The following is a 27,145-nucleotide window of genomic DNA, read 5'->3' as shown; positions in this document are numbered from 1 at the left end:
ATGCAGAATCCCAGGCTCTACCCCAGACCTGCTGAATCAGAACCCGCACTTGACCTGGCTGATCCGCAGGGGCTCTGTGTGTGCACTGCAGTTTGGAAAGCCCCATTCATCTCCCCAGTTCTATAATGCGGGAAGAGGAGGAGCAGGAGCAAAGGGCTGATTCTTCACTCTGCCCTCCTCCCAGGCACCCCACCAATCACCTGAAGGGAATGGGTTCAAACCATGCCAGCCCAAATAGACATACTCTCCGGGATCACTCTGCCCTGTGAATTCCTGTCCTGTCACCTGTGGGAGGGGACTGTAAGCTCCATGAGAGTAGGGCCCACACATGGTCGAGTTCAGTATTTGTGTGTTGTGGAAGAAACAAGCCTGAGAACCAGCGGTCTGGGCAGCCAAGGCACACAGCAGCTCCTGTATTTCTGTGTGGCGCAGAGGTCACAGCCACACAGGCCTGGAAGGGACTCTAAGGGGTCATCGTGTCCATCTTCCTGCTCTCATTACTGTGACTAAAACCTCAGAGAGGCAGAGCCTGCCCATTCTCCCTGTGCTGTGACAAGACCTCCCACCCTCAGGAGCGTGGCACATGCCTTGTGGCTCAGTGTCAGCCCACTCTCCCCAAGTGCCTTTGTGACCCCAGCCTGATGGGTGGGGCAGCTTTGGCCCACAGACCCTATGCTGCCAAGTGTCAGCAGCATGCTGTCCCCCACTTTTCGGGGATAGCAGCCCAGAGAAGGACCAGTTTGCTGGAGCCACAGAGATGAGGGACTGGGGCCACTTGGAGGCTTTGCCTGGAACCTGAGCTGACCTGCCTGAGGGGTCAGGGCGGGGAGTGCTGACAGCAGGAGCATGGCTCCAGTGGACAGTAGGCAGGGCTCGGGACAGGGCTTAGAGGCAGAACAATGCTGTCCTTTGTCTATGGGCTGGCAGTAGGAACAAAGGGCCCATTTACACCCTCTGGCTTGATTCTATCAACAAAGAGGGGGACCGAGGGCTGAGGGGATATCAGTGGGAACCCATATCATGTGAAATTCTCCCCTTAGAGGCTGATTCTCAATGAGCAAGAGAAGGTGAGGGAAGGTGCTAGAAGCCAGGCCCAGGAAGGTTCCTCAGGTTAATTCTCAGGTAGCAGGTAGGAACCCTAGCCTGGGAGTCAGGGGCCAAGATTCTAGTTCTGAAGCTGCTTACTCTATCATCTTGGACAGGACTTCCCTGATCCTCCCTGTCTTTATGTAACCTTGGAAGAGCCCCTGGACTTTGCCTGGCCTCAGTTTCCCCTCCTTTTAATGGGATGGCAATACTGGTTGGGCAATCAAGAATGGGAAAAAACTGTGAGTCCGGGGGTCGGGGGTCCATACCTAGGTGAGGTCCTGTGGGGACTGGGCAGGGAAGGCCTCGTGAGAGCAGATTCCACCAGTGTGTGGCCCAGGCTGGTCACAGAGCTGTGTAAAGACGGAAGGGGCCCATCAGCCTGGGAAGGCAGACCAGGCCCTGCTGGGCCTCACCTCTGCATGTGAGGTGGAGCAGTGGCCAGCAGGGGTCCAGGAAACCCTTGCAGCAGTCCTGTGGATTTGCTGCCCTTCTTTCCAGAACTCTTGTTTGCTCAAAATGAGACAGAACAGGAGACACCAGAGCCTTGAACAACCCAACATGGGTCTGTGTGAGGGCCCCAGGGGCAGAAAACTTTTGAGGCCAGTTCAGAGAGGCTCTTACAGGGAGCTGCAACCAGCGTGCTCTTGAAGCGATAAAATCTGGGCCTAACCGGCTCATTTCTGCAGACGCAGAGCTAATGTCATAGGAGAGGCCCACGTATTGGAAGAACAACAGCATAGTCATCTTAAAATTGCACCCGTGGCTTCCCATCAGAGGTAGCAAGAAACAACCTTTCTTCTGAATAATTAATGTTCACTTTCCAACCCCTCCCTCCCATTGTTTTCTTACCGAGAAGATCCAAGCCTGCCAACATGATCGCCTGCTGAGGCCGGGGACTTGGTCAGGCCTGGGTCCTCCAGGAACTGGGTATAGGCAGGGCTGACCTCGCGACCACTGGACCCCTCACCCATTCCTTTATTCCGAAGATACTGTAAGAACAGATGTGAGTTCCATCCTCAGGGCTTTGGCTCAGAGGACTAGAGAAGGCAGGAGGGGACCTTGGCTTGATTTCGGGGCTTTCAGAGGATATGAAAGAGGCTTCTTTTCAGGAGTGAAAAGCGAGGCCTGTTTGGTGAAGGCACTACTTGCATGATAATGACATCTAATAATGCCTCTCTTCAGAAAGAAAGCTACATGGTGTGAGGACGGTGACTGGGCCAGGAAGCTGTTCTATATTCAGGTTCCAGAGGGAGGTGCATGGCCTCGCATGCAGGGCAGGTCAGAGACTGACGTCTCTGAGTGGGTCCACTTCTCCAGGCGGCCCCACCCACATGTGGCTGAACACCAGGTGTGACGTGAGGCCAGCTGCCTTCCTCAGCTGGAACACCTGGACCTTCCAGACACTCGCAGCCAGAGAGGCTGGCAGGGACTCAGTGAGGGCAAGCAGCCTTGGGTGGAGGCTAAGCCTGCCAGGCCCCCACCCCTCCCTCAACCCCTTCCTCTTCTGGATACCTGCTGGGGCTGGACTGGACAGGAACATTAGAGGACCCCCAGCAGGAGGTCAGGCCACCAGAGTGGACAACTGGTGTAAGCCCCTAACAACTTGGCTTGTCCCCCAGTCCCACCCATTCTGAGAAAACTCGAAACGTGTGCCGACTTAAGTCTGGTGGGTAATGCTTGGCCTCCATTCAGCTGGTGACCTCGGAGGTAGGAACAGTCTTCTCCTGTGTGCCTGGAGAAAGGACAGTGGTGAGGTGAAGATGCTGGAATGTTTCTGGACCCCTTCAGACTTCTCTCCCCAGTAAGCCAGGATGGGGAGCAGGGTGAGTCCCCACTCACTGCCATATGTGCTCTGTTCCCAGACTTCCTCGTGCCCCCAGGCTCCCTTTCAGCCTCACAGCACTTTGTCACAGCCAGTCCTGGGGCCCCAGGCTACCCTGGCCTGTGGAAATGGAGGCTACAGGACAAACCAGGCTGGTCAGCCAATGCCAGCCTAAGGTAGGGCCGAGGGGATCTTGGGCTCTCACCTCTGAACAAACAAACCACAGATCCCCAGAAACAAAGAGCAGGGCTGCTTTGCAACATGCCTTTGGCTGAGTCAGTCAATTTCCCAGTGGGCCAGAGGCTGCAAGGCTCCTTTGTCACTGGGAGACCTATATGCCTGTCAAGAAATTCTCGCCAAGGCCACCACCCAGCCCCACCACCACCCCAGGGAGGTGAAGGTGCCTGACTCCTCGCAGCCCCAAGCTGTGCCCTCAAGGCACCTGCCAAGACAAAATATCTTTACAAGCTCATGCCTTAGACAAGCATTTATTGAGCATCTACTGTATGCTTGCTCCAGTGCCAGGCACTGAGGCACCGCGGTCTGTGGTGCCTCACAGGGAGTGCAGGGGATAAAACAGGAACATGACTACACAGTGTGAGAGAAGTTTGGTTTGGGGATACACAGGGAGTTAGGAGAGTGCCTAGGAGGGGCACATAACACAGAACAGGGGTCCCGGGGCTTCCTGGAGGAGCTCCTGACTAGGTAAGACCTAAAGGCTGAGGGGCAGCTGGCCAGACGGAGGCCGTGGGGGAGGAGGGGAGGGAGTGTGCTTCACGCTGCACGTAGCCCTGGAGCGCGGAGCAAGCCAGGCTATGTGAGGAGCTGAATGGTGCCTGGGTAGCCAGAGTGTGGGGAAAGGGGAGGGGTGAAGAGAAGATGCAGGAGGGGTGGCAGCAAGAGCTAGTCACGTGGTGCCTGGAAGCTGAATGAAGTGTGGCTTTCCTTCTCTCATCCTGCTGCTGGAGCTACTGCCACCATCTCGAATCCTGAGGATAAGGCCACAGCTGGGGATGGCAGAGGGTAAACTGGAAGGTGCCTGGGTCCTTGAGAACCAGGTGAGGTCAAGGGTGACAGTAAGCCATGAACAGATTTTAAGTAGAGCAAGGACACAATCAGGTTTGTGTGCAGAATGGGTTGGGGAGCCAGATAGAAGCAGGTGGCCAAAGTGGAGCCAGGAAGGATGAAGTCTGGCCTGAGCTAAGCAAGTGGAAAGAAGTGGAAGGAGCTGGATGGACTTGCCCAGCTTGAAAATGGGTTTGGGGGCTGTGCCAGTGCCCTACTCACGTGCACATTGAGTTGTCCGATCTCCATCTCCAGCTGCCGCACTTTGGCCTCCCGCTCAGCCACCATGGCCTGCAGCTGGGCGACTAGGCTGTTGTTCCGCTGAGCCTCGCTGTTCAGTTGCTGGTCCAGGTGGTGCTGGGACACTCGCGTCTTCTCCTCCTGCAGACTCAGGCTGCCTAGGATCTCCTGTAGCTGCTTCAGCTGGTCCTGGGGGGCCAGGCAGGAGGGCAGGTGGAGTCAGGCATGGCCCTTTGGGCCGGGGAGGACTAGAACAGACTGCCTCCCTCACCCCAAAGCAGCCTGCAGGAACCTAACAGTGGGATCCTGTTCCCTCGAGAGGCAGGAACACCTTCCTTGCCTGCCATCAGGGGATGTCGAACCAGGCAGGTGGGGACCATGTTCTTTTCCTGCCCTCAACTTACTTCTCTGAGTTTGGGGCCAAGAAGATCCAAGGGGCTCTCAGACAACAGAAAGCAGATCAGATGGTGACTCCTCACCCAGTGGGGGAGATATTTAGCTGAAAGGAAAGCCTGATCCTGCTTGGCTGGGAGACTGCCCTTGGAGGCAGTACCTGGACCCCTGCCAGGGATCCATTAGCACCTGACTGAAGCCTCATCCCAAGGAAAAGCCCTCAAGGAGACTCCTGGGCAAAGGCTTCCTGCCTGGGGCCAACAGAAAGGACAATGTCCGTCATTTGGAACAGGTGGGACCTGTTGTCTTCACCTCAGAGTGGAGGAAACTGAGGCCCAGAGAGCCCAAGGGCGTATTGTTGGTGAATAGCATGACTGGGGCTAGTTTGCAGCTCTCATCATGCCACCTTCAATGACAAAGAATGGTGACATGCAGGGACCTCAGAGGACATCCAGCCCTGCAACTTATTTTTAAAACTGGCTGCTGAGCCTCAGAGAGGGGATGTGACTGGCTTATGGTCACACAGTGAGATACTGACAGAGGCAGGCCTAGATTTCAGGTCTTCTGTGCCCCCCCCACCACCCTGTCATGTAAAGTGATCATGAACTAAGGTAGGTGCCCGAGCCAGCACCCCCCAAACACCCCAGCCAAGCCAGACACGATCACCCCCACCCTGGGCCTGCAGGCACAACTTGGAATCTGACACCAAACTTTGGTGCCTCAGGTCCCACAGAGAAAAGTCCAAGCTGTAGGGTTAGGAAAGCAGTATGGCCTTACTAATCAAGGAAGTTTTTGTTTTTGTTGTTGTTGTTGTTGTTTTATACATAAGTTGTAGGGTACGTGTGCACAATGTGCAGATTTGATACATAGGTATACATATGCCATGTTGGTTTGCTGCACCCATCAACTCATCATTTACATTAGGTATTTCTCCTAATGCTATCCCTTCCCCAGCCCCCCACCCCCGACAGGCCCTGGTGTGTGATGTTCCCCGCCCTGTGTCCAAGTGATTTCATTGTTCAATTCCCACCTATGAGTGAGAACATGCGGTGTTTGGTTTTCTGTCCTTGTGATAGTTTGCTGAGAATGATGGTTTCCAGCTTCATCCATTTCCCTGCAAAGGACAAGAACTCGTCCTTTTTATGGCTGCATATTATTCCATGGTGTATATGTGCCACATTTCCTTAATCCAGTCTATCACTGATGAACATTTGGGTTGGTTCCAAGTCTTTGCTGTTGTGGATAGTGCCGCAGTAAACATACATGTGCATGCGTCTTTATAGTAGCATGATTTATAATCCTGGATTTATAACCTAGTAATGGGATTGCTGGATCGAATGGTATTTCTAGTTCTAGATCCTTGAGGAATTGCCACACTGTCTTCCACAATGGTTGAACTAGTTGACAGTCCCACCAACAGTGTAAAAGCATTCCTATTTCTCCACATCCTCTCCAGCATCTGTTGTTTCCCGACTTTTTAATGATTGCCATTCTAACTGGTGTGGGATGGTATCTCATTGTGGTTTTGATTTGCATTTCTCTGATGACCAGTGATGATTAGCATTTTTTCACGTGTCTGTTGGCTGCATAGATGTCTTCTTTTGAGAAGCATCTGTTCATATCCTTTGCCCACTTTTTGATGGGGTTGTTTTTTTCTTGTAAATTTGTTTGAGTTCTTTGTAGATTCTGGATATTAGCCCTTTGTCAGATGAGTAGATTGCAAAAATTTTCTCCCACTCTGTAGGTCGCCTGTTCACTCTGATGGTAGTTTCTTTTGCCATGCAGAAGCTCTTTAGTTTAATTAGATCCCATTTGTCTATTTTGGCTTTTGTTGCCATTGCTTTTGGTGTTTTAGTCATGAAGTCCTTGCCCATGCCTATGTCCTGAATGGTATTGCCTAGCTTTTCTTCTAGGGTTTTTATGGTCTTAGGTCTAACATTTAAATCTCTGATCCATCTTGAATTAATTTTTGTATAAGGTGTAAGGAAGGGATCCAGTTTCAGCTTTCTACATATGGCTAGCCAGTTTTCCCAGCACCATTTATCAAATAGGGGATCCTTCCCCCATTTCTTGTTTTTGGCAGGTTTGTCAAAGATCAGATGGTTGTAGATGTGTGGTGTTATTTCTGAGGCCTCTGTTCTGTTCCATTGGTCTATATATCTGTTTTGGTACCAGTACCATGCTGTTTTGGTTACTGTAGCCTTGTAGTATAGTTTGAAGTCAGGTACCGTGATCCCTCCAGCTTTGTTCTTTTTGCTTAGTATTGTCTTGGCAATGCGGGCTCTTTTTTGATTCCATATGAACTTTAGTTTTTTCCAGTTCTGTGAAGGAAGTCATTGGTAGCTTGATGGGGATGGCACTGAATCTATAAATTACTTTGGGCAGTATGGCCATTTTCACGATACTGACTCTTCCTATCCACGAGCATGGAATATTCTTCCATTTGTTTGTGTCCTCTTTTATTTCATTGAGCAGTGGTTTGTAGTTCTCCTTGAAGAGGTTCTTCACATCCCTTTTAAGTTGCATTCCTAGGTATTTTATTCTCTTTGAAGCAATTGTGAATGGGAGTTCACTCATGATTTGACTCTCTGTTTGTCTGTTATTGGTGTATAGGAATGCTTGGGATTTTTGCATATCGATTTTGTATCCTGAGACTGCTGAAGTTGCTTGTCAGCTTAAGGAGATTTTGGGCTGAGACGATGGGGTTTTCTAAATATACAATCATGTCATCTGCAAACAGGAACAATTTGACTTCCTCATTTCCTATTTGAATATCCTTTATTTCTTTCTCTTGCCTGATTGCCCTGGCCAGAACTTCCAACACTATGTTGAATAGGAGTGGTGAAAGAGGGCATCCCTGTCCTGTGCTGGTTTTCAAAGGGAACACTTCCAGTTTTTGCCCATTCAGTATGATATTGGCTGTGGGTTTGTCATAAATAGCTCTTATTATTTTGAGATACGTTTAATCCAGGAAGTTTTTATAGTCAGATAAACCTGCTTTGAACTCAGTTGTATGGTCTTAGATGAGTTATCTAATGAATTTGAGTCTTAGTTTCCCCATCTGTGAATTGGGATTAAAATATATGATCCTAGAAGTTATCTTGAGGAGTAAGCATTATAACACGCCCAGAAGAGGAAGGGTTCTGTGCCACCACAGAGATAAGAACTGGTACTGGCTCCTCCTGTCCCTTTCATTCCTTGCTGAAAAATAACCCAGGGTATAATCCCACCTCCTTCCCCCAGTACATTTCTGTCTCTTTTGGGGTCCATAGGCCCAGTGTCTTGTGCCTGGTGCTGCTCCATCACAGCCCCCTACCTGCCCTCAGGCAGCCTCCCTGAGCTGCTCCTGTCCCTGGGGCAGGGCTTTGGTGCTGGGGGCCATCTGGAGGCAACGGGCTTTGGGGTTACACAGGTGGCATTGAGGGGTGAGTGAAGGCTCACTCTGGCCATGGCTGGGGCCATCCTTTGGGGAACCAACGCCTGAGTGGTGGGGCCATACCATGAGGGCGTCGATGAGCTCGTCATCATGCCGGCCCTTCTCCAACAGGGTCCCCATCTGACTCTTGAGGGTCTTCATCTCACTCGACAGCAGCTTGTTCCGAGACCTCATGCCCTCGAACTTCTTTTTTAGCTCTTCAAGCTCTCTCTGGAGGGCATCCCGCTCACTGGCAAGTTTCTGTAATTAGAAAGTGAGGGCATGGGCAGCAGGGCTGTGTGGGACCTTGGCCACATCTGCTCCCTGGCTCCTACTCAATGGCAAGGCCCGGGGCTGGGGGTGGGGGTGCTTGTTGAATGCCACAGAGCAAGTCACTAGAGCCAGGGCCCTGACTCCCAGCCCAGGCCTCTCAGGGATATCAAGTGGCCAGCAGCCTCCCACCCTTGCCCTAGCACATGACAGCACTAACGGATGACAGCACTCCTAACCTCAGCCTGAGATACAGGCTTCCTAGCACATGAGAGGAAAGCCGCGGCCAACTGCATGTGTCCTCCGGAAAGCACAGCCAGTCCTACCCCTAAGCCCCTCCCCAAGCAGGGGAAAAGAGAAAAGCCATACTTTAGAAAAAGAGTGCTAGGCTAGGTTCCAACTGCAGCACCTTGCACCACCAGGAGCTAGAATGAGAAAGGAGGGTCTTTTCTCCCACTTCCTCCATGATCATTTGGCACAACCCCTGACAGCACCTTGCTTTGTCAGCTACCAACTGGAAACTCACATGCAGCACACATCTTCGGAGTCTCTCATTCAATCATCCCTTCATTCTCAAGGGTTTCCTGAGGGCCTACTATGGGCTTAGTATTGTTATAGATGCTGGGGGACAGCAAAAAGCAAAACAGTCCTTGTCCTCAAGGAGCCGATAATCCTAATGGAGGAGACAGATAATGTCAAATAGTGACAAATGCTAATCTGAAAGTAGGAAACAGGAATAGTGAGAAGGATATGGTCAGGGAAGGCCTTTCTGAAAAGGTAGCATCTGAGCAGAGACTGAAGGAGATGACGGGAAGAGCAAAGGCCCTGGGGTAGAAGGTGTGTGGCTGGAGCACAGTGAGTGAAGGGGCAGAGGCTAGATTAGGCAAACCCGTAAAGACAAGATGGAGACACTGAGGAGGAGCTTGGGCAGCGGGTGACATCACCTGCTTGATCCTGAGGGTGAATTGTTGCTGGAAAAGTGTTTTCATATCCTTGATGAAGTGAATTATAGAAACGCAAAACAAGTAAAACATGAATCTATAGGACACGAGCCCTTTGCAGGGAGGCAGCCATTACTCACCTGTTGCTCTCCTGCCTACACACTCCAGGCTCTTATGGGTGCCTGGCAGAGGGAATGCATGCAGGAAGCTGTTTCCTTCCACCCGCCATTGCAGCTTATGGTCAGCCCAACTGTTCAACATAATCTATTCTGCACTAATATGTAAGTTCAAGCTAGGTGCATTTCAAACCCAACATTTCCAAATCTCAACTCCCTTTCTCCTCTTGAACCCACCCTGTCTCCCTTACCCACCCACTATACTCCCTAGAAGTCCTTTATAACTCTTCCTCCTCGTCTCTCTTCCAAGTCCAATCAGTCTTTGAGCCCTAGAAAGTCTGTCCTCACTGTCCCAGGTGTCTGGCCCTTCCATGACAGTCCACTATCTTGGCAAAGATCCTTAGTCATGTCTCCAGGATTACTATTCTGCCTTCCATACCTCTTCCAACCCATTCCTCCTCTTGCTCCAACCATGTGACCTTTCCAAAATGCACAGCTGACCACCTCCCTCCACAACTTAAAACCCTCTGGTGGGCTGGGCGAATGGCTCACACCTGTAATCCCAGCACTTTGGGAGGCCGAGGCAGGTGGATCACCTGAGGTTAGGAATTCGAGACTAGCCTGACCAACATAGTGAAACCCCGTCTCTACTAAAAATATAAAAATTAGCCGGGCATGGTGGCAGGTGCCTGTAATCCCAGCTACTTGGGAGGCTGAGGCAGGAGAATCACTTGAACCCTGGAGGCGGAGGTTGCGGTGAGCCGAGATCACGCCATTGCACTCCAGCCTGGGCAACAGAGCGAGACTCCATCTAAAAAAACAAAAACCGTTTGGTGGCTCTCCACAGCCTTCAAGATACAGGCCAAAAGTCCTGGTTGGCATACAAAGCCCAGCAGGCCCTGCCCACCTCTGTGGTCTCACTGTTTCCCTCCTCACAGCTGATGGTCTAGAGCGCTGGGAGGTGCAATGTGGTCATGGTTACAGCATTCCTAACACAGGGCCTAACCCAGAGTTGGTGCTCACAGGCAAAAGTCTCCAGATGAAAAGGCAAGTCCTCACTGTTAGGTAGCTCACTGCCAGGCCCGCTATGTGGGCCTGTTGTATGGCCTGCCTGCACCTCTTCATGCTGCTTCTGCTACCTTCTTTAAAGTGGCCCCTACTCCCCACTCTCATTGCAAGTTTGGGGAGGCTAACATCCCCTCAAACCTTGGGGCAGGTATCTGAAGCTTGACCAATCAAAACACCCTGTACTCTTGGCCACAGTGATGGGCTCAAGGATGGTCACATAACCCAGGCTAGACCAAAGACACTCAATTCTGGGACTTTGTTGGAACTATTGGGAAAGAGAAACCCTTTGTCTGTAGAGGCTGCATTGGAGGAGAGAAGCTAGGACTACCCAGGGTCCCTGTGGAAGAGAGTGAAGCCAACCCAGGAGAAGGTGCTGAGAGCAAGGCCCCAATCTGCACCTGAAGCTAGGCCACCTCTGGATTGTTCGTTTACATGGGCCAATAACTTCTCTTTGTTGCTTAAACCTGGTAGAGTTAGAGTTCTGACACTCCCAATGCAGCCAGTGAGATGCGGCCCCTGGTGCTGAGTCCAGCCTGCCCACCTCTTTCATCAGCCTGGAACTTTCCCCCTTTAAGCCCCATCTAACCCTATCATACTTCTGGGGCCGTGACCCTCCTCCTCTCCCTTTTACAATGAGAATTTCAGGTACAGCACCTCCAAAACAGCCAGGATGGGGTGACGAAAAGTTCATTAAATGGGCTCACAGTGAGGTCCCAGTCAGGCAGCTCAGGTTGGTTTGACAGGACATGAGGAACATGCAGAGGTGACCCAGGTCCCTAGGTGTCTCCTGCCTAGAAGGGGTGGCTCAAACTTCTGGCCACATGTGCCTCAGAGCCCTTGCAGGCACCATCACGATCTCTCGTTCCCACATGCCCGGCTGACCTCCTCAGGCACGCATTACCTCCAAGCCTTCCTGTTTTTCCCTTTCCAGGCTGCGGATCCTCAGCAGGTTTTTCTCCTGTGCTGACAGCTTCCTTGGGTCTGGATAGACAGACAGCTCATCACTGGCTGTTCCCGCAGACTGGCTCTGGGCCTGGCCCAATTGCTTCTCAAGCTCTCGAACCTGAGGATGGTAAAACTCGTTGTTCCACAATGGGTCTGCAGCCAGCCTCTTCTATTCAGAAGTGTGATAGGAGACCCCATGGACTGAAGATGGAACCACCTCTCTAGATGGCTGTGGTAGCCCCATCTGAGGAGGACTAGGGGTGGGGGACGATCTGAGCTGGCATCTTGAGCAACACATTGGAAGATATCAGGGAAGTTCAGTTTAGAAAAAAGGTGAATGAGAAAAATCACCCTATCTCTGAGGGGCTGTTTGAGGCTGGGAAGCAGACCTGTGGCCCCAGGAACCAGGGAGGGATAGGATGGCAGGTCTCAGTTCAAGAAAGGACTTTCTTATTTATTTATTTATTTTAGAGACAAGGTCTTGCTCTGTCGCCCAGACTGGAGTGCAGTGGTGCAATTATGGCTCACTGTAACCTCTGCCTCCCGGGCTCAAGCAATCCTCCCAGCTCAGCCTCCTGAGCAGCTGGGACCACAGGCACAGGCAACTGTGCCTGGATAATTATATATATATATATATATATATATATACATGTATATATATATATATATGTATATATATATATATATGTATATATATATATATGTATATATATATATATGTATATATATATATATATATATATATGTATGTATATATATATATATATATGTATATATATATATATATATATATATGTATATATATATTTGGTAGAGACGGGGTTTCACCATGTTCCCAGGCTGGTCTTGAACTCCTGGGCTCAAGCGATCTGCCTACCTCAGCCTCCCAAAGTGCTGGGCAAGGAGGAACTTTCTAACAGACAGACCACCTAAGACTGGGTGGGCTCCTCGGAAGATGGCAGTCACTTACAGGAGATACTGCAGAGGGGAAGGCAGGGTTTGGAAACAGAGAGACTGGCTCAAAGCCTCACAGACTGTATGACTGCGCACAGGTAACTCTCTGAATCTCAGTTCCCTCATCTGTCAGATGGGCCTAAGAGTAGACCCTGCGTAACACTGTTATGAGGATTCAGTATTGTGAAGTTGTCTGAGCCTGGGAATCCTCCGAGGTTCTTCTTGGACTGACAAATCTTGGTGCTTACTCCAGATCAACAAACTACAGTTCTAGGGGAAGGGACTTGGAATCTGCATTTTAAATGCTACAGGTTATTTTTAGGATTAGGTAACTTTGCAAAATCCCAAGATGGTCTAGGTGAAGCTGTCAACATAGCCTGGCACACGTGGGCCTTCAGCAAGTGGCAGGTAGATGTCATCCCACAGAACAATGCCCTTATCACCCTTTAACGCTAGGGTAGAAGCAGACAACTCCTAAGGTCCTTCTGACCCTGGTACCCATCAACACAACCAAATGACAAAACAACGTTGGTAAACTTGAGCCAGGAAAGGAAGCACAATTCGCTAGGCTCCCTGGCAAAGGGCAGGAGCACAGCTTTGAAGGCACCCACCAGTGCCCTCGTGTGGCGCTGTGAGGCAATTCCATTTAATCATTAAAGAACATTGTTACCTTTAAGAATTTGACCTACAGGGCCGGGCGCAGTGGTTCACGCCTGTAATCCCAGCACTTTGGGAAGCCGAGGCGGGTGGATCACGAGGTCAACAGATCGAGACCATCCTGGCTAACACTGTGAAACCCCGTCTCTACTAAAAATACACAAAATTAGCCAGGCGTGGTGGCGGGCGCCTGTAGTCCCAGCTACTCGGGAGGCTGAGGCAGGAGAATGGCGTGAATTCGGGAGGCGGAGCTTGCAGTGAGCCGAGATCGCACCACTGCACTCCAGCCTGGGCAATAGAGCGAGACTCCGTCTCAAAAAAAAAAAAAAAAAAAGAATTTGACATATAACTTAATGACAATAAGAAGTGTTTTGTGCTTATTATGGTCAGGCACTGTCCTAGGTGCTTTACAAATGTTATTTTATGTTACCCCATTTCACAGGTGTGAAGATGAAGTCATAGGAAGATGAAGGGGTTTGCCCATTTGGCAGTTTACATTTGGCAGACTGGTGGCCAAATGTAAACTCAGGTCTCTTGAACCCCAAGGCCATGCACTATCATCTATTAGCTTCTTGGAGTTTTTCCCCCTTTATGTTGGCTTCAAGGATCCCATGGGAGACACTGAGGATAAAAGCCACTGTGACCCTCGAAGTCCCTGGGAACAAGGGTGATATGCTTGGCAAATAGTGGAAATCACACACCTTCTCACATGTTTCTCAGTTTGAAGGGACAAAGGGAAAAGAACCACACCTAACTTTTATACAGTGCTTCCTCCATGCCAGGCCCTGTGCTGAGCACTTCACAAGTATTGACTCAATTCTCCCAACAATCCTATGGGGTAGGCATCGTTATTATCCCCATTATACAGATGAGGAAACTGAGGCACAGAGCTAAAGGAACTTGCTTAAGGTCACACAGCTGGTGACTGGAGAGCTGGGATTTGAATCTGAGCAGTGTGGCTCCAGAGCTCTTGCTATTAGCTGCTTTTGGTATGCTCCAAAATATTCAGACAATAAAGAGGGAGACAAGGCAAGTTTTTATTGGGTAATTAAAACTTTCAAAAGACTACAAGCATCTGGACAAAACTGGAAAAAGCTTACAATTACAACAGTCACGCAAATTTACATAAACTAGGAAAAAAAAAAGATGCCTGGAGTAAAATAAATCAAACCAAAGGCGTTGGCATTTGTTAAGCTCCAGTGCCTGGCATGTGGTAAGTGTTATATAAGAGCTTGTTCATTAAATAACAAATTAAAATCAGGCTGGTTGGCCAGAAGGTGAAACAACAGCCCTGCACGAGTGCACTATGAGACCTAAAGGCCTTTTTTGGGTACTGTGTGCTTAGGTCTTTAAGGGGGTCAGGGCAGGTCTTTCTGGGGCGTTTTAAATCCTTTGTTCAGGCCAGGAGAAGTCTGATGACTCACTCACCTTGCTCTGCAAAACAAGAATTTGTTGAGCCCGACCCCTCCAGGACCCTGGAGAGGATAGGAGCTGCTGGACATTGACGTCTTCCCCAACCTCGCTGGCCAAAACCTGAAATAAGGCAGGGCCTTCAGTGTGGCCAAAAGAGAGGGCTCCACCAGACCCTGATGCTGCTGCATATTTAGAATCATATTCAGAAGCAGCCTTCACCTACACAATCTTCTTCCCATCTCAGAGCATAGCCCTCAAAGGTCAGTTTTCCATGTCCCAAGGGCAGCTCTCCCTGGGAAAGTAGTAAACCCATCATCCCTGGCATTTCTTGGCAATGCTTAGAGCAGCCAAGAAACTGCCAGCAATGCCCAGATAGGGCCTCTTGCTCTTGACATATTCTGGGATGACTGAACCACAAAGCTGACCAACTCCGGCTTCCTTAACCCACTCACCTGTCACCTAGTGCTGAGCTAATTCTGGCTATAGGAAGTACATCACCACAGGACCCTGGCGCTTGTGAAAAGCCACGGACAAGTGGACCTCTGAGTGCAGCAAAAGGTGGGCTACTGAATGTCAGTTGGGGAGCTGCGGTCCAATAAGGGCCCAGCTTTGCGGTTGTTGAAGTGCAGCACTCAGGCCCAACCTCAAGGCTTTGAGGCAGAAACAATACGCTCCAGCCTGTGACCTGGGCCCCTCTGAAGCCTGTCACAGAAACCCGATCCAGTGTACCAAGTCTCTGGCGCTTGTTTCCACAATAGAACACTGTTTTGGAAATCTTGGCCAGTCTGAGTGGTTCCAGCAGGGAAGACAAATGCCAGAGAATTCGCTATGTAAATAAAAATAAATAACGAACCAGCCGGGCCTGTGTCCCAAGTCTGAGCATTTTCCTTTGAAAGGGTCCTTTAATACACAAGTAACCTGTTCATTTTCTGTTACAGATAGCAGAGCAGAAGGCAGGTGTTGGCAGGCTTTCAGGTTAAGTAAGGGTGACATTAAGGGGAGACCCAGGATCTACTGGGGCACAAGTAGTGCAGGGAGGGCTTAATGGACTCTCCCTGGGTGGACAGCACTGTCCTCCTCAGTCTAGAGCTGGGCACGCACCACAAGGGCATGTACGCTGCGGGGGTGAGGGTGGCAGGCTCAGGTAGCCAGCGACTCTGCCCACCAAATGGGTATGGACCAAGGGCTGGTGGGAGGAAGGACTGGAACTGGAGCTTGACCCAGAGCAAGTAGTGTGCTCAAGGGACTGAGCACTCGCAGCTCCAGAATGGAATCCACTGTGCCAGCTGTGCTCTTCCCAAGTCCAGCCCCAGCCACACAAGAAGCCCCAAGCCCTGGCTCTGAAAGACCTTCTGTGCCATCCGCAGCTCCTGCTTCACAGACTGGATCTGGTTGCGGAGGTCACTCATCTTCAAGTTGGTGGCCGCCAGCCTGTCCTGCAGGGCCTTCACCTCTGGGGTCTCCAGCTGGTTGGGAAGGACAGGAGAGAAAGTAGTCATTTATTGCCTACACGGGAAGAGTAATCATAGCCCCCATTTATCCAAGTCTGTACCAGGCACTGTGCTAAGTGTTTGACATGGAATAACTCATTTAATCCTCATAAACCCCTGTGAGGTAGGTTCTCTTGTAAGCCCCTTATAGATGCAAAATGGAGGGTGGTGGAAGGTAAGTCCTCTACTTGGGCTACCTGGTTAATAAAGGTGGAACCTGGATTTGAATCCTGGCTTAACTTTGGGACTGAGCTTTTTGCAGAGTGTTGCACACACACATGTGGGTGTATGCCTTATCCTAGAGGTGAAGCATCTGGAGGAAGCAGCAGGCTCCACGCCTCCCAGACATTTCCTGGGTGTGGACCCTCTGCTGTGCTCAGAGACTGGCATCACAGCTAATCCATCTTCACTCAGAATAAAGAGGATACCACGTTATTCCCAGAAGGCAAGCCCAGCGTGGCAGGAGAGCCATGGCATCCTAATTCAGGATCTGCCTCTCCCAGAATCGTCAGCTTGGGCCTTGGTCTTTTGACAGCTGAGCAGCCTTGGGCTCTCTTTCCTAGCACTGACCACTGAATAGAAATAAGGACCCATTTTAATTTCCAAATGCTCATCTCTGTGGCTTGAAGAACTACAGCAACCATGAAAACTGCCTGCTGAAACTCTTAGCAATGTCTTTTTTTTTTTTAAACCAATGTTTTATTTAAACTATCTGGATGGAAATTTTTCTTAAATGGGCTGACTACTTCTCTGTCTTCAATAGACACTCCTGTGACTCATAGATATTTGACAAAGGGACCTTCAAGGTCAGCCCATTCAAACCCCTTCCACAATGATGAAAATAAGGCCCAGAGAGGGGAGGTAATTTGCCTTCAGGCATACAGCTGGTTGGGGTGACACAGGTGAGATTAGAAAGAACACTCGTCCTTCCCCTGCCCTGGCCGACTCTTCCAATTTAAGCTGCTGCTAATGATGGACATTGTGGCCACAGGAACGTTGGTTGTCAGGCTGAGCATCCCATCAGGCAATGATGCTGGAGGCCCTCTGCTGCTGCCCCAACAGGGCAGAGCAGCTGAACTTCAGGAAGCAAGGCTGGTACTACAGTGGCTTTCTGACCTTTCTCTAGCAGGCACAAACAAAATCTCCTGTGAATGCTAGTGTGAAAGGCAGATCCAAGTATACTGGGTCCGGGAAGTTCATGGACCCCAGAGGCTCTGGGCAGCCCAGCTGAAAACCACTGGCCAAAGAAACTAGACATGAACACCTGGTCCAGAAACTCTGGCCTGATCCAGTGTCCTCATCTATGGAATGGGTGTACAAATACTTTCCTGTTCCGCTTCCTCAGAGCACCACCATCAGGCTAAAGAGAACAGCCACGTGAACAGAATGTGCCAACTCAGAACTTACATGAAACATAATCTCAGCTCACTGCAACCTCCGCGCCCCCAGGTTGAAGCGATTCTCCTGCCTCAGCCTCTCGAGTAGCTGGGATTACAGGTGCCCGCCACCATGCCTGGCTAATTTTTGTGCATTTTTTAGTAGAGATGGGGTTTCACCATGTTGGCCAGGCTGGTCTCGAACTCCAGATCTCAGGTGATCCACCTGCCTTGGCCTCCCAAAGTGCTGGGATTACAGGTGTGAGCCACTGTGCCCTGCCATCCTTTTTTTAAAAGTATATTTTGTTCTGTGTTCTTCCTCCTGTCTGGCCGCCTGCCATCCCTGCGTACTCTGTTGGGTGCCTGCCTCTTCTCCTGTTAAATGTGTGGCTTTGAATCTGCCCTGGGTTGGGAAGCAACACCCCTCCACCCCCTGCCACGCCCTGCCCTGCCTCTTAGATCTCCAGTGCCATGAGCCTCAGTGGCCCTGACAGTGGGGGTGCTGAGAGCTGTGGGAGTACATGTGCTTCCACATGGCTGCAGTGACCCTGCAGCATCTCTTTGATCTGCTCAGAGCATGGAAAAAGCATACAGATTGGATCTGGCTGTAGAACCTGGGCAGTGATGCCCTGTCCAAGCCTCATTTTCTCATCTGTAAAATGGGGATATGTCATGCCAATCTCCAGGGAACCTGTGAGGGTTGCTAGGACAATGCATGTCAAGGGTGCTGTCTGGGGCAGGTCCTGATGGAGGGCAATGCTGGCAGGCCTAGCCTGGCTTGAGTGGGCAGCTGGCAAGTGGGCTGAGGGCCAGATGGTGTTCTAGAGAGGGCTGGATCAGGCCTCGTCCTCCTGGCTTAGGCAGCTGAGCTAATCCTACCTCTAAGCCATTTCAGAGTTCTTTCTGCCCAGAGTGAAATTCCACAGGCTTTGTGGGGGACCTGGGTATGGGTACACTCCCTCCCCTACCCGAGGCTGTTTTCTTTGAGAAAATAACTAAAACACAGTCCATGGGGAGCAGATAATGCCAATGCCGCTCACATCACAGCCTTCTGAAGCCCCAAGCAGAGGGAAGGGTGTTCAGCTCCACTCAGGAATGTGCTTTGGAGGCCTAGGTTTGGAATATGGATTGAGCCTGCAGGCTTCTGGAGTGTGGCTTGGGCTTGGGCCGCCCTGAGCAGCCTGTGAGGGGGAACATTGCTTTTGCTCTCGCTCTGATCAGGAGATGCCAGGGAGAACACGTGGTGCTGATGAATTGAGACCTGCAGCCCATCGCACACTCTTCTCTCAGAACCTGGAACCTCCCAGGCTCCCTGTGGCCACAGAATAAAGTCAAAACTCCTGCTCCACCTGCCATTCAAGGGCTCCCTCTATGGGTGACTTCACCCCAGCTTTTTTGGCTTACATTCCCCTTTTCTTTGGTGTGAGCTCTGGGCTGTAGTTAAATGTTATCCAGCTGACACTCAGTTCACCTTCCCCATCTTCCTTCTCCAGTAAGGCCAGCTCAGGGACGCCCTCCTCCGTCCCATCTTCCAGCTGCAACCTTAATGGATGGTGGACTCCCCTGTGAGCTTAGAGCACTGGGGCCATCTCTGAAGGCCCTGTCCACATCCTGCCTTCGAATAACTCCTCATTCCTCCTCTGGGATTCTCCATAGACAGAGCCTTTGTTTTTTTTGGTGGTTGTTGTTTGTTTGTTTGTTTGTTTTGAGACAGAGTCTCACTCTGTCGCCCAGGCTGGAGTGTAGTGGCATGATCTCAGCTCACTGCAACCTCTGCCTCCCAGGTTCACGCAATTCTCATGCCTCAGCCTCCCGAGTAGCTGGGATTACAGGCGTTCGCCACCATGCCTGGCTAATTTTTGTATTTTTACTAGAGATGGTGTTTCACCATGTTGGCCAGGCTGGTCTCGAACTCCTGGTCTCAAGTGATCCACCAGCCTCAGCCTCCCAAAGTGCTGGGATTACGGGCGTGAGCCACCTCACCCAGTCAAGGCTCTATTTTTGATTCTCTGTGTCACAGGGCTTAGAAAATCCCATCAGGCTGAACAAGCAGTTTCCTATCCAGGGCAGCCCTAGTTGGGAATGTGGAGGTGCTCAATGAGTGGAATAAACCAGGGGCAGCTTAGCAGTGTCCCCCGAAGCCAGGAAACGCCCTGAAGAATACTCAGTCCAGCCCCTGTAGAGGGAAAAGCCCCTCTTCTACTTCCCCAGCCATGAGACAGGTTTACACAAGACTACTCTTGAGGAGACACATTCATCTCAGAACCTGAGGGGCCCATCCACCCCAGAACCTGAGGGGCCCATCACTGCACAGTGAGGACTGAGTTATCCTCAAGGAAGGCACAGGGCCGTCTGATCCCGAGGTGTAGGCAGCAGGGAAGATGGGGCTAGAAAACAAGCACTGAATTGGGAGTCCTGGGGCTTGGCTGCCTCTCTCACCAACTGGCCTGGCTTCCCAAGAAAACCCTTGGTGAAGCCTCCTGGAATGTTCTTTAGACTCTGATACTATTTACTGTCTGATTTGGGGATAAACCAACCCACTAGGTCAGACTTCCTTTCATGGAGCTACAATTCTCACCTCTTGAGTTTCATGAACTGTCGCTGGTTTAGTAAAATGGGCTCTGGGGAACAAGTCCCCATTTCCAATAACCACTTTTACTCTGTAGATTTGGAGCTCCACGAAAGGGAATGTGTTCATAATATGAACTGCCCCATAAAGAACAGGATTCCACTGGGCAGTAGTGAACTCCCTGTCCCTGGAGTAAGGTGGAGGCTGGATGTGTCCCCAATGAGGATACTGTACAGGAGATGGCTGGGCTGACAGTGGGAGGTCAGTTGGACCAGGCCTTCCCTCTTGATCCTGAGGCTCTAGTGTTCCAGGGTTCTCAGGCTCCTCTCAGCCTTCCTTTCTGGAGACAGAGTTGGAGCTACACCCTCCATGGCTTCCGACACGACATTCTTGGCCTCAGGCCATACACTCGGTACTGTTCTCTGACGTCTGCTCTAAGGATGCAGCAATGGTAGACAATGGGCACCTGGCTCGGCAGTGGGGTTGGGGGTTGGGGGTGGACCCCGGGTAGAGGTACCTACACACCCGTGGAGGAGGGGAGGCCCAGGCCCATGGCTGCCTCACAGACTCCCCAGCACAGAAGAGAATTCATACCAATGCTTTGTCTCCCATCTGGGCCCTCGGTGGCTTGGCTCCTGCATCGGTGGCCCCCTTGGCTGACAGCCTGGTCAGGGCTGTCTGCAGCTGAAAAAACAAACCTCGTGCTTAATACTCTGCTCAGCGATTGTGCAGCCCAAGGAAAGCACTCTGGTGCCATTGTGTGTGTGGTTACCTATCTTGGTGGTGTGCCCTTTTAGCTCACTTTAGGATCATTAATGGCAGCATTCTCCTTTAGAAACCGCTCTGGAATGGAGAGGGTTTAATTGATTGTCTGACCCATTCCCTAACTGCACTATAAAAGTAGCCCAAGGGTTCACTAACAGCTTAATAAATAATAATGCTACACTCATAATCTGTCTCCTGAAGTTCCAACAATAGCCTAGGAGGCAGGGCATAAAAGAATGATGAATTTCAGGTTACAGATGAACAGATGAGGCCAGAGACACCAAGAAGCCTGTTGGAGGGCAACAGAATTGGATTTAAGATGCAGCACCACCATATACTGCGTGACTTGAGAAAGCCTCTTAACCTTCCAACTTCAGCTCTCCCAGCTACATATGGAGAAGCTAGGGAGGTTCCCTCTTGCCCATGCTGGGAGTCCCCTCCAGAGGGAGAATGACCAAGGCCCCTCACTTCCCGCTCCAGCTCCTGGATGCGATTGGTCAGCTGCTTCACCCTGGTTTTTGCACCCTCTGATTCTGCCATCAACAGCCGGTTCTTTTTTGATAGCTCCACAATTTTGGTGGCGACCATGTCTCCGGCTACACCGGCTGTCCCTAAAATGAAAGGAATGGTGAGGTCAATTAAAAACACAGGCATACACATCAAACTCATGCCCCACTACCAACAGCACCAGGGTCTTAAAAGCTAAAGCTGCTTGGCATGAATGCTCGTAAAGGGGCACTAGCTTAGGAGGGTCACCATATACCTAGCAGCCCTGGGACCCAACTCCAGTGAGTGGAAATGCAGCCACTCAGAGGTTCAGTATGTTCTAGGAAAATGATAAAAACAGAAAACAGAGTTTTAATTCTGTGAGACTCAGGTTTATCACTCTGATGCTTCATGACATCCTCAGTGATAGGATCACATCCATATCCCTGTAATTTTGCTGTGCCCTCTAATGAGCAGGATGTAGTCCCCTTGGGCCTTCTGTGACTCTGGGCTCAACCATTTGGCTTGCTTTGGCCAATAGCATGTTAACAGATAAGGTGCAGATAAGGTAGAGGCTTGAAAAGCACTCATGCAGTTAAACTCGCTGTGTTTGCTTATGCCCTCTCCACAGGAAGAACATACCTGGCTGGCTGGTCTCAAGAACAGAAGAGAGACACATTGAACAAAGTGGAACCAACCTAGCCAAGCCTGGCCTAGATCGGCCAATCCCCAACCAACCCCCAGATGTTTAAGCTAAATAAATGCTTACTGCTGCTGAGATTATGTGGTTGTTTCTTAGAATTTGGTGGTAACACCTACCCAATAGAAAGGCATACATTCATTTAGCAAACATTTATTTTCTACCAAGTGATGGGTCCTCTTGGTATTAGGGATTCAATACCTAATATTGGATAAAAAAGACTTATGGAGTTTACATTCAAGTAGGGAAGACAGATAATTTAAAACATCAAAGAAATAAATACGTATTCTAATACGTAGGAGGAATAAGTGCTAGGAAATACACTGGAGCTGGGCAAGGGGGTAAGAACGAGGGAGGTGATGCTATTTTAGATGGAGTGGCCAGGAAAGGCTCTCTGAGGAGGTGATGTGTGAAGAGAGACCTGAGTGAATGAACTGAGGGCTCAAACCATGAAGAGTGCTCTCACCTAGGAAGAACATTCTAAGCAGAGGAAATGGCAAGTACAGAGGTCTGGAGGTGGAATGTGCTTAGAGTATCTGAGGATCATCAAGGACTCCAGAGTAGCCGGAAGGTACTTGCAGTGGGCGAGGGAAGGAGGCTGTGGAAGGTGGCTGGAGGATGTGAATGGGGAAGTTGCATGGTATGGGAGCTGTGTGGAAGGCAGGCAGCAGGAGCTAGTCCAGCATGGTCACTAACTAGGTGGGTAGCCCTGACAGTCCCTTGCCCGCTGGAGTACAGCTCCCCCATCTGTGCAATGGCAGAGGTGGTCAGATGGTCTGCAAGTTTCCTGAACACTTCTGACACTGTAGCAGGGAGTAACTGGCAGTCCTATTTTTTAGTCCTACTTTTTAACATGGCCATGATATGCCTCAGAACAAGATGAAGGGTGACAACTGGTGGAAAGCAAACAGACACTTGATGGCTTTCAAATCACCTCAGCCCAGGCTTGCTCCTGCCAGCCTGGGCGAGGCAGTGAGTGGGGCAACTAGGAGTAGCTGCCCTTGGAATCTCATGTCTGCTGAAGAAGACAAGGACACACCAAGAGAAAAGGCTCAGAACAGACCTGGAGCCCTGGAGTATCTAGAGGGAGATAGGCCCCATTCAGCACCAAGATGGCACACTTTGCTCCCTGGCTCCTTTAATAGGTTGTGTGTCAGGAGGGTGTCGGGGGTGGTGATAATAAAGGATCACTGTGAAAATCATGAACTCTAGCAGTTTTAAAGAAATGCAATTTCAGCAGAGGTCTGGTTCTGGTTAAGATGGAGTAAGCACACTCTACCCTGTCTCTTTCGCTGAATACAACCAAAAGCCCTGGATAGGATATGTGAAGCAGCTACCTGAGGTTTCTGGATGTAAATGGCAGCAAGCATATTGGGGAAGGAAACCAGACCTAGAAGTACAAATGGTCCAGTGGTACGTTTCTTCCCAGGACTCAAATCAGCACAAATTCTGGAACGGGCCATCAGAACGAGATCCAAGAGAAGGTCTTTCTAGTCCAAAGAGCAGGAAGTGGGGCACGGACAGAGTGGAAAAAATCCTCTGGGTATTTTTTTTTTCCTATTCTTTCCCAACCCTGTCGCCAGGCAAGCTCTACTGTTGAAGCTGCAACCCCTTGATAAATGGGGGCGGCAGTGGATGGGCAAACACAGAAATGCTAACTATCTGGCTAAATAGAATAGTTCTCCCTTTGGGTTCTTTAAAATATGTATAATAGTTGAAAGCAAAAAGTATAACATTGACTGATGGGATTTTCAATATATATAGATGTAATACATATAAAAACTGCAATAGAAAGGGAGAGGTAAAGGGACCTGGATGGTGGTAAAGTTTCTACATTCCATTTGAAGTAGTAAAATATTAGTTCTGTGTAGACTATGAAAAGGTAATATGTATTTTATAATCACTAGATCACTAAAAAACTGTATAAAAAATATAGTAAACAAACAAACCCCAAAAGAATCACTAAAAATCCAGCCCAAAGAAACCAATCTATCAACTCTCAGTAGCCTGCCACTCACAGCACAGTTTAAAAACATAAATGGAGGCCAGTCACGGTGGCTCACGCCTGTAATCCCAGGACTTTAGGAGGCCGAGGTGGGCAGATCACAAGGTCAGCAGTTCGAGACCAGCCTGGCCAACATGGTGAAACCCTGTCTCTACTAAAAATACAAAAATTAGCTGGGTGTGGTGGCACACACCTGTAATCTCAGCTACTCAGGAGGCTGAGGCAGGAGAATCACTTGAACCCAGGAGGCGGAGGTTGTGGTGAGCCAAGATCATGCCACTGCACTCCAGTCTGGGCAACAGAGCAAGACTCCGTCTCAAAAAAAAAAAAAAAAAAAATTAAAAACATAAATGGCTTGTCAGATTTTTCTCTCCAAAACGTGAGAATGGAAATCAGAAATGGTGACTTCAGAGTGAAGACTGGATTTAAGTGGTTTTCAGGGACACTTAGGGCTGGCAGTCAGATGAGGCCACGACCAAGTCTGGGCTTTGGCAAAGCTTGCAAGAGACAGTTAACAATGAGAGGGGCGGGGGAAGAGGGAGTAACCCCAGATCTGCTTCCCAGGTGGGCTGGGTGGAGATGTATCTCCTGCTCCCCCTGGAGCCCATCAGCTTCTCTACAGCCTTGTAAAAGTGCAAGCAGCCCCTTCCACAGCTGAATCTGTAGCCAGGCTGAGTGTAGGCTTCCTTAGCCAGGCTTTGTGTTTTTTGTTCAGACAGAAAAGGTCAAAGAATGGAGGGAGGTGCATTAGGCTACCATGAGTCTTTAGGATACCAAATTCCCCTTGCTTTGTAATTCAGCATTGACTGACCAGAGCTTTGGTCCTATGAACATACCTATCCTCAAACGCATTTACTCTCAAAGGCAAGGACGGATAGTCTGGTAGATGCTGAGTCAGCCCTGTTGCTCTCTGTGATTGGTGACATCTCTAATACTTTCTGATTTATTAGCCATCTGGGAATTGCTCAATGGGTATATACATAGCAGAGGACAATCGAGTCCAAAGTTCTCACTACATCAGCAGGGTGAAAGTCAAACTCATAACCACAGAGCCAATGTCCAGCTCACAACCACGATCAAAGGTCATTCCCAGACCTGCAAAGCCAAGGTCCTCACCAGACTCATGGGGCCACCATGAGGTCTCCACCAACACAGCTAAGGTCTAGCCCAGACTTACAGGGCCAAGGCCCAGCCCAGACCTTGTTGGTGGTTGGGTCCCATGATATCCTCCCAGAATAGGTGACTCATCTACCTTTCTGGAGCAGCAACAGCAGGTGCTATAGAGTTCATACCTGGCTCTACTGGGGCTTTTTTTTTTTCAAGACAGGATCTCACTCTGCTGCCCTGGGTTCAGTGCAGTGGGGGGTGATCATAGCTCATTGCAGGCTGCTGGGGCTTTTTTATGTTCATAAAATAACATGTGAGCCAGTGCAACAAGGAGAAATGGATCCTGCCAGCCCCTGAACATGCTGTGAGCATGATGGCGAACCCCTGTCATGAGTCCCAGCTGGGTCACCAACATTGTCTATGATGCTTGCCTGCTGGCCCTTCTGGCCCATTTTTAAATCCCTCATTGCTCCCTGTGCTCCCATTTTCTGGTGGGCTGGCCTCCCTGGGGCTGCTCTTTTCCTCTACCCTCTCCCTCACTTCCAGGACTTCTCTGGACAAGCTTGACCACAACTGACCCTTGGCACTCTCTTGGGAACCTGCTCTCTGGAACCTGCTGTCTGCCCTATCTGAAGTCCCTGGACTGCAGAGCAAGGACTGTCACAACAATGGTGGAGCTACCTGTGAAGGCAAATGTGTCCTCTTCTATTTTCTTTTTGAGGTGTTTGATTTCAAAGTCCCTTTCCTTCAGCAGCTTATACAATCGCCCGTTCTCATCCACTGTTTCCCTGAGCTCATTTCGAAGGTGTTCAATCTCATCTTCAAGCACCCTACAAGGCAAAGGCAGAATTAATGCTCCTCCAAGGCAAAGGCCCTGGTGGGCAGGGGTCAGGCCTCCACTGCCTAGGTGGACAGACGAACACGCAGAGGCAGACACACACACACGAAAGAAGAAAGGTTTTAATGTTGTTCATTAGCTGGCTTCAATAGGGAGTTATAAAAAAAAAACACCCATAATTCATATTTCTTTTAAGCATCCATGGAACATGCATAAAAATATATTACAGGGCTGGGTGTGGTGGCTCATGCCTCTAATCCCAGCACTTTGGGAAGCCAAGGCAGGAGTTTGTGACTAGCCTAGGCAACAAAGAAAGACCCTGTCTCAAAAGAAAAGAAAAGAAAATTAGCCAGGCATGGTGGTGTACACCTGTAATCCCAGTGACTCCAGAAGCTGCAGTGGGAGGATTGCTTGAACCCAGGAGCTTGAGGCAGCAGTGAGCTATCATCCTGCATTCCAGCCCGGGTGACAGTACAAGATTCTGTCTCTTAAAAAAAAGTATTATAGGCTATAAAGGGAATCTTAGCAAATTCTAAATAATAACATTATACAGACTATTTTCTCTAATGGCAAGTGACTGTTTTAGAAATCAATAATAAAAAATAGAAATAAAACAAGAAAACCCAAAACTCATCATATGCTTGGAACTAGAAAAACACCCTATACTCCTAAATTATTTATGGGTTAAGAAGAAATCATAATATGTATTATAAAGCATTTAGAATGGATTGACCACAGAAGCTGTATCAAAACCTGTTAAATGCAGCTATAATTAAGGCTCTAAGCTTCCTTCTATCACTTTAGCTGCATTTCACAAGTTTTGCTATAGCTCCAGTGGTACACACACACACACACACACACACACCCCTGAGTGATTTCAAACTTGCATTTACCTCTTCTCAAAGCTATTTTTCGAGTTTGGCTCCCCTGCGTGGAGAAGGCTGAGGCCATCTGAAACCTCCAAGGGCTCCTCTTGGTCATCAGCTCTGCTTTTGAGGCTCAGTTCTTTTTCCCTCTTTTTCTCCATCTGCTTCTGTAACCGTTTGTGCTGCATCTCCTGCATTGCCTTGAACTGGAGCCGCAAAGTGTTCTGTGAGCTTTCATCTGCTGCCATCCTGCCCTAGGCATCAGAAAAGAAGCCTGAGCTGAAGCAAACTCCACACCGAGCACTCAGCACACAGTCCGCCCTGTCTGCAGCCCCAACCCTGGAGTTTACTGCTTCGCGTTGCATGTATGTCCACGCAGAAGCTTGGAAGCTCCACCCTCACCTCAGATCACTAGAAAGCCAAAGTTGAACTGAGCATCCTCCCCAGTTCCTGAACATGCCACCAGATTGCACATGGCATCAGAATAGTCTCCATCACTCAGACTCAACACTTGACTCTTGCCTGTCCCTTAAATCAATGGCTCTCAACTCTGGT

At 49.7% G+C, this 27,145-nt stretch overlaps 1 protein-coding gene and 1 long non-coding RNA gene across 2 annotated transcripts in view; one reads left to right on the top strand and one right to left on the bottom strand.

The window, feature by feature from the left end:
• Positions 1-27,145, bottom strand: part of CCDC13 (coiled-coil domain containing 13) — a 64,098-nt gene that overhangs the window by 23,879 nt on the left and 13,074 nt on the right. The window contains exons 2-12 of the mRNA XM_030812029.1: positions 26,618-26,844; positions 25,568-25,716; positions 21,057-21,199; positions 20,418-20,507; positions 15,738-15,854; positions 14,404-14,508; positions 11,321-11,482; positions 8,109-8,285; positions 4,199-4,405; positions 1,939-2,078; positions 1,356-1,439 (exon numbers count right to left, since the gene is read on the bottom strand). Of these exons, the coding sequence (XP_030667889.1) occupies positions 1,356-1,439; positions 1,939-2,078; positions 4,199-4,405; positions 8,109-8,285; positions 11,321-11,482; positions 14,404-14,508; positions 15,738-15,854; positions 20,418-20,507; positions 21,057-21,199; positions 25,568-25,716; positions 26,618-26,838 (1,595 nt within the window). The 5' untranslated portion in view covers positions 26,839-26,844. The remainder of the gene's footprint in view (positions 1-1,355; positions 1,440-1,938; positions 2,079-4,198; positions 4,406-8,108; positions 8,286-11,320; positions 11,483-14,403; positions 14,509-15,737; positions 15,855-20,417; positions 20,508-21,056; positions 21,200-25,567; positions 25,717-26,617; positions 26,845-27,145) is intronic.
• On the top strand, positions 1,046-13,639 carry LOC115834804. The gene is made up of 4 exons (XR_004029773.1): positions 1,046-1,129; positions 9,404-9,516; positions 11,351-11,491; positions 13,418-13,639. It is a non-coding gene; the product is annotated as an uncharacterized LOC115834804 (long non-coding RNA).

The sequence above is a fragment of the Nomascus leucogenys genome, chromosome 4 (assembly GCF_006542625.1).
Source record: "Nomascus leucogenys isolate Asia chromosome 4, Asia_NLE_v1, whole genome shotgun sequence".
Taxonomy (NCBI): Eukaryota; Metazoa; Chordata; class Mammalia; order Primates; family Hylobatidae; genus Nomascus; species Nomascus leucogenys.
Note: the sequence above shows the minus strand (reverse complement) of the source record. Positions and strands in the feature narration are given on the sequence as shown.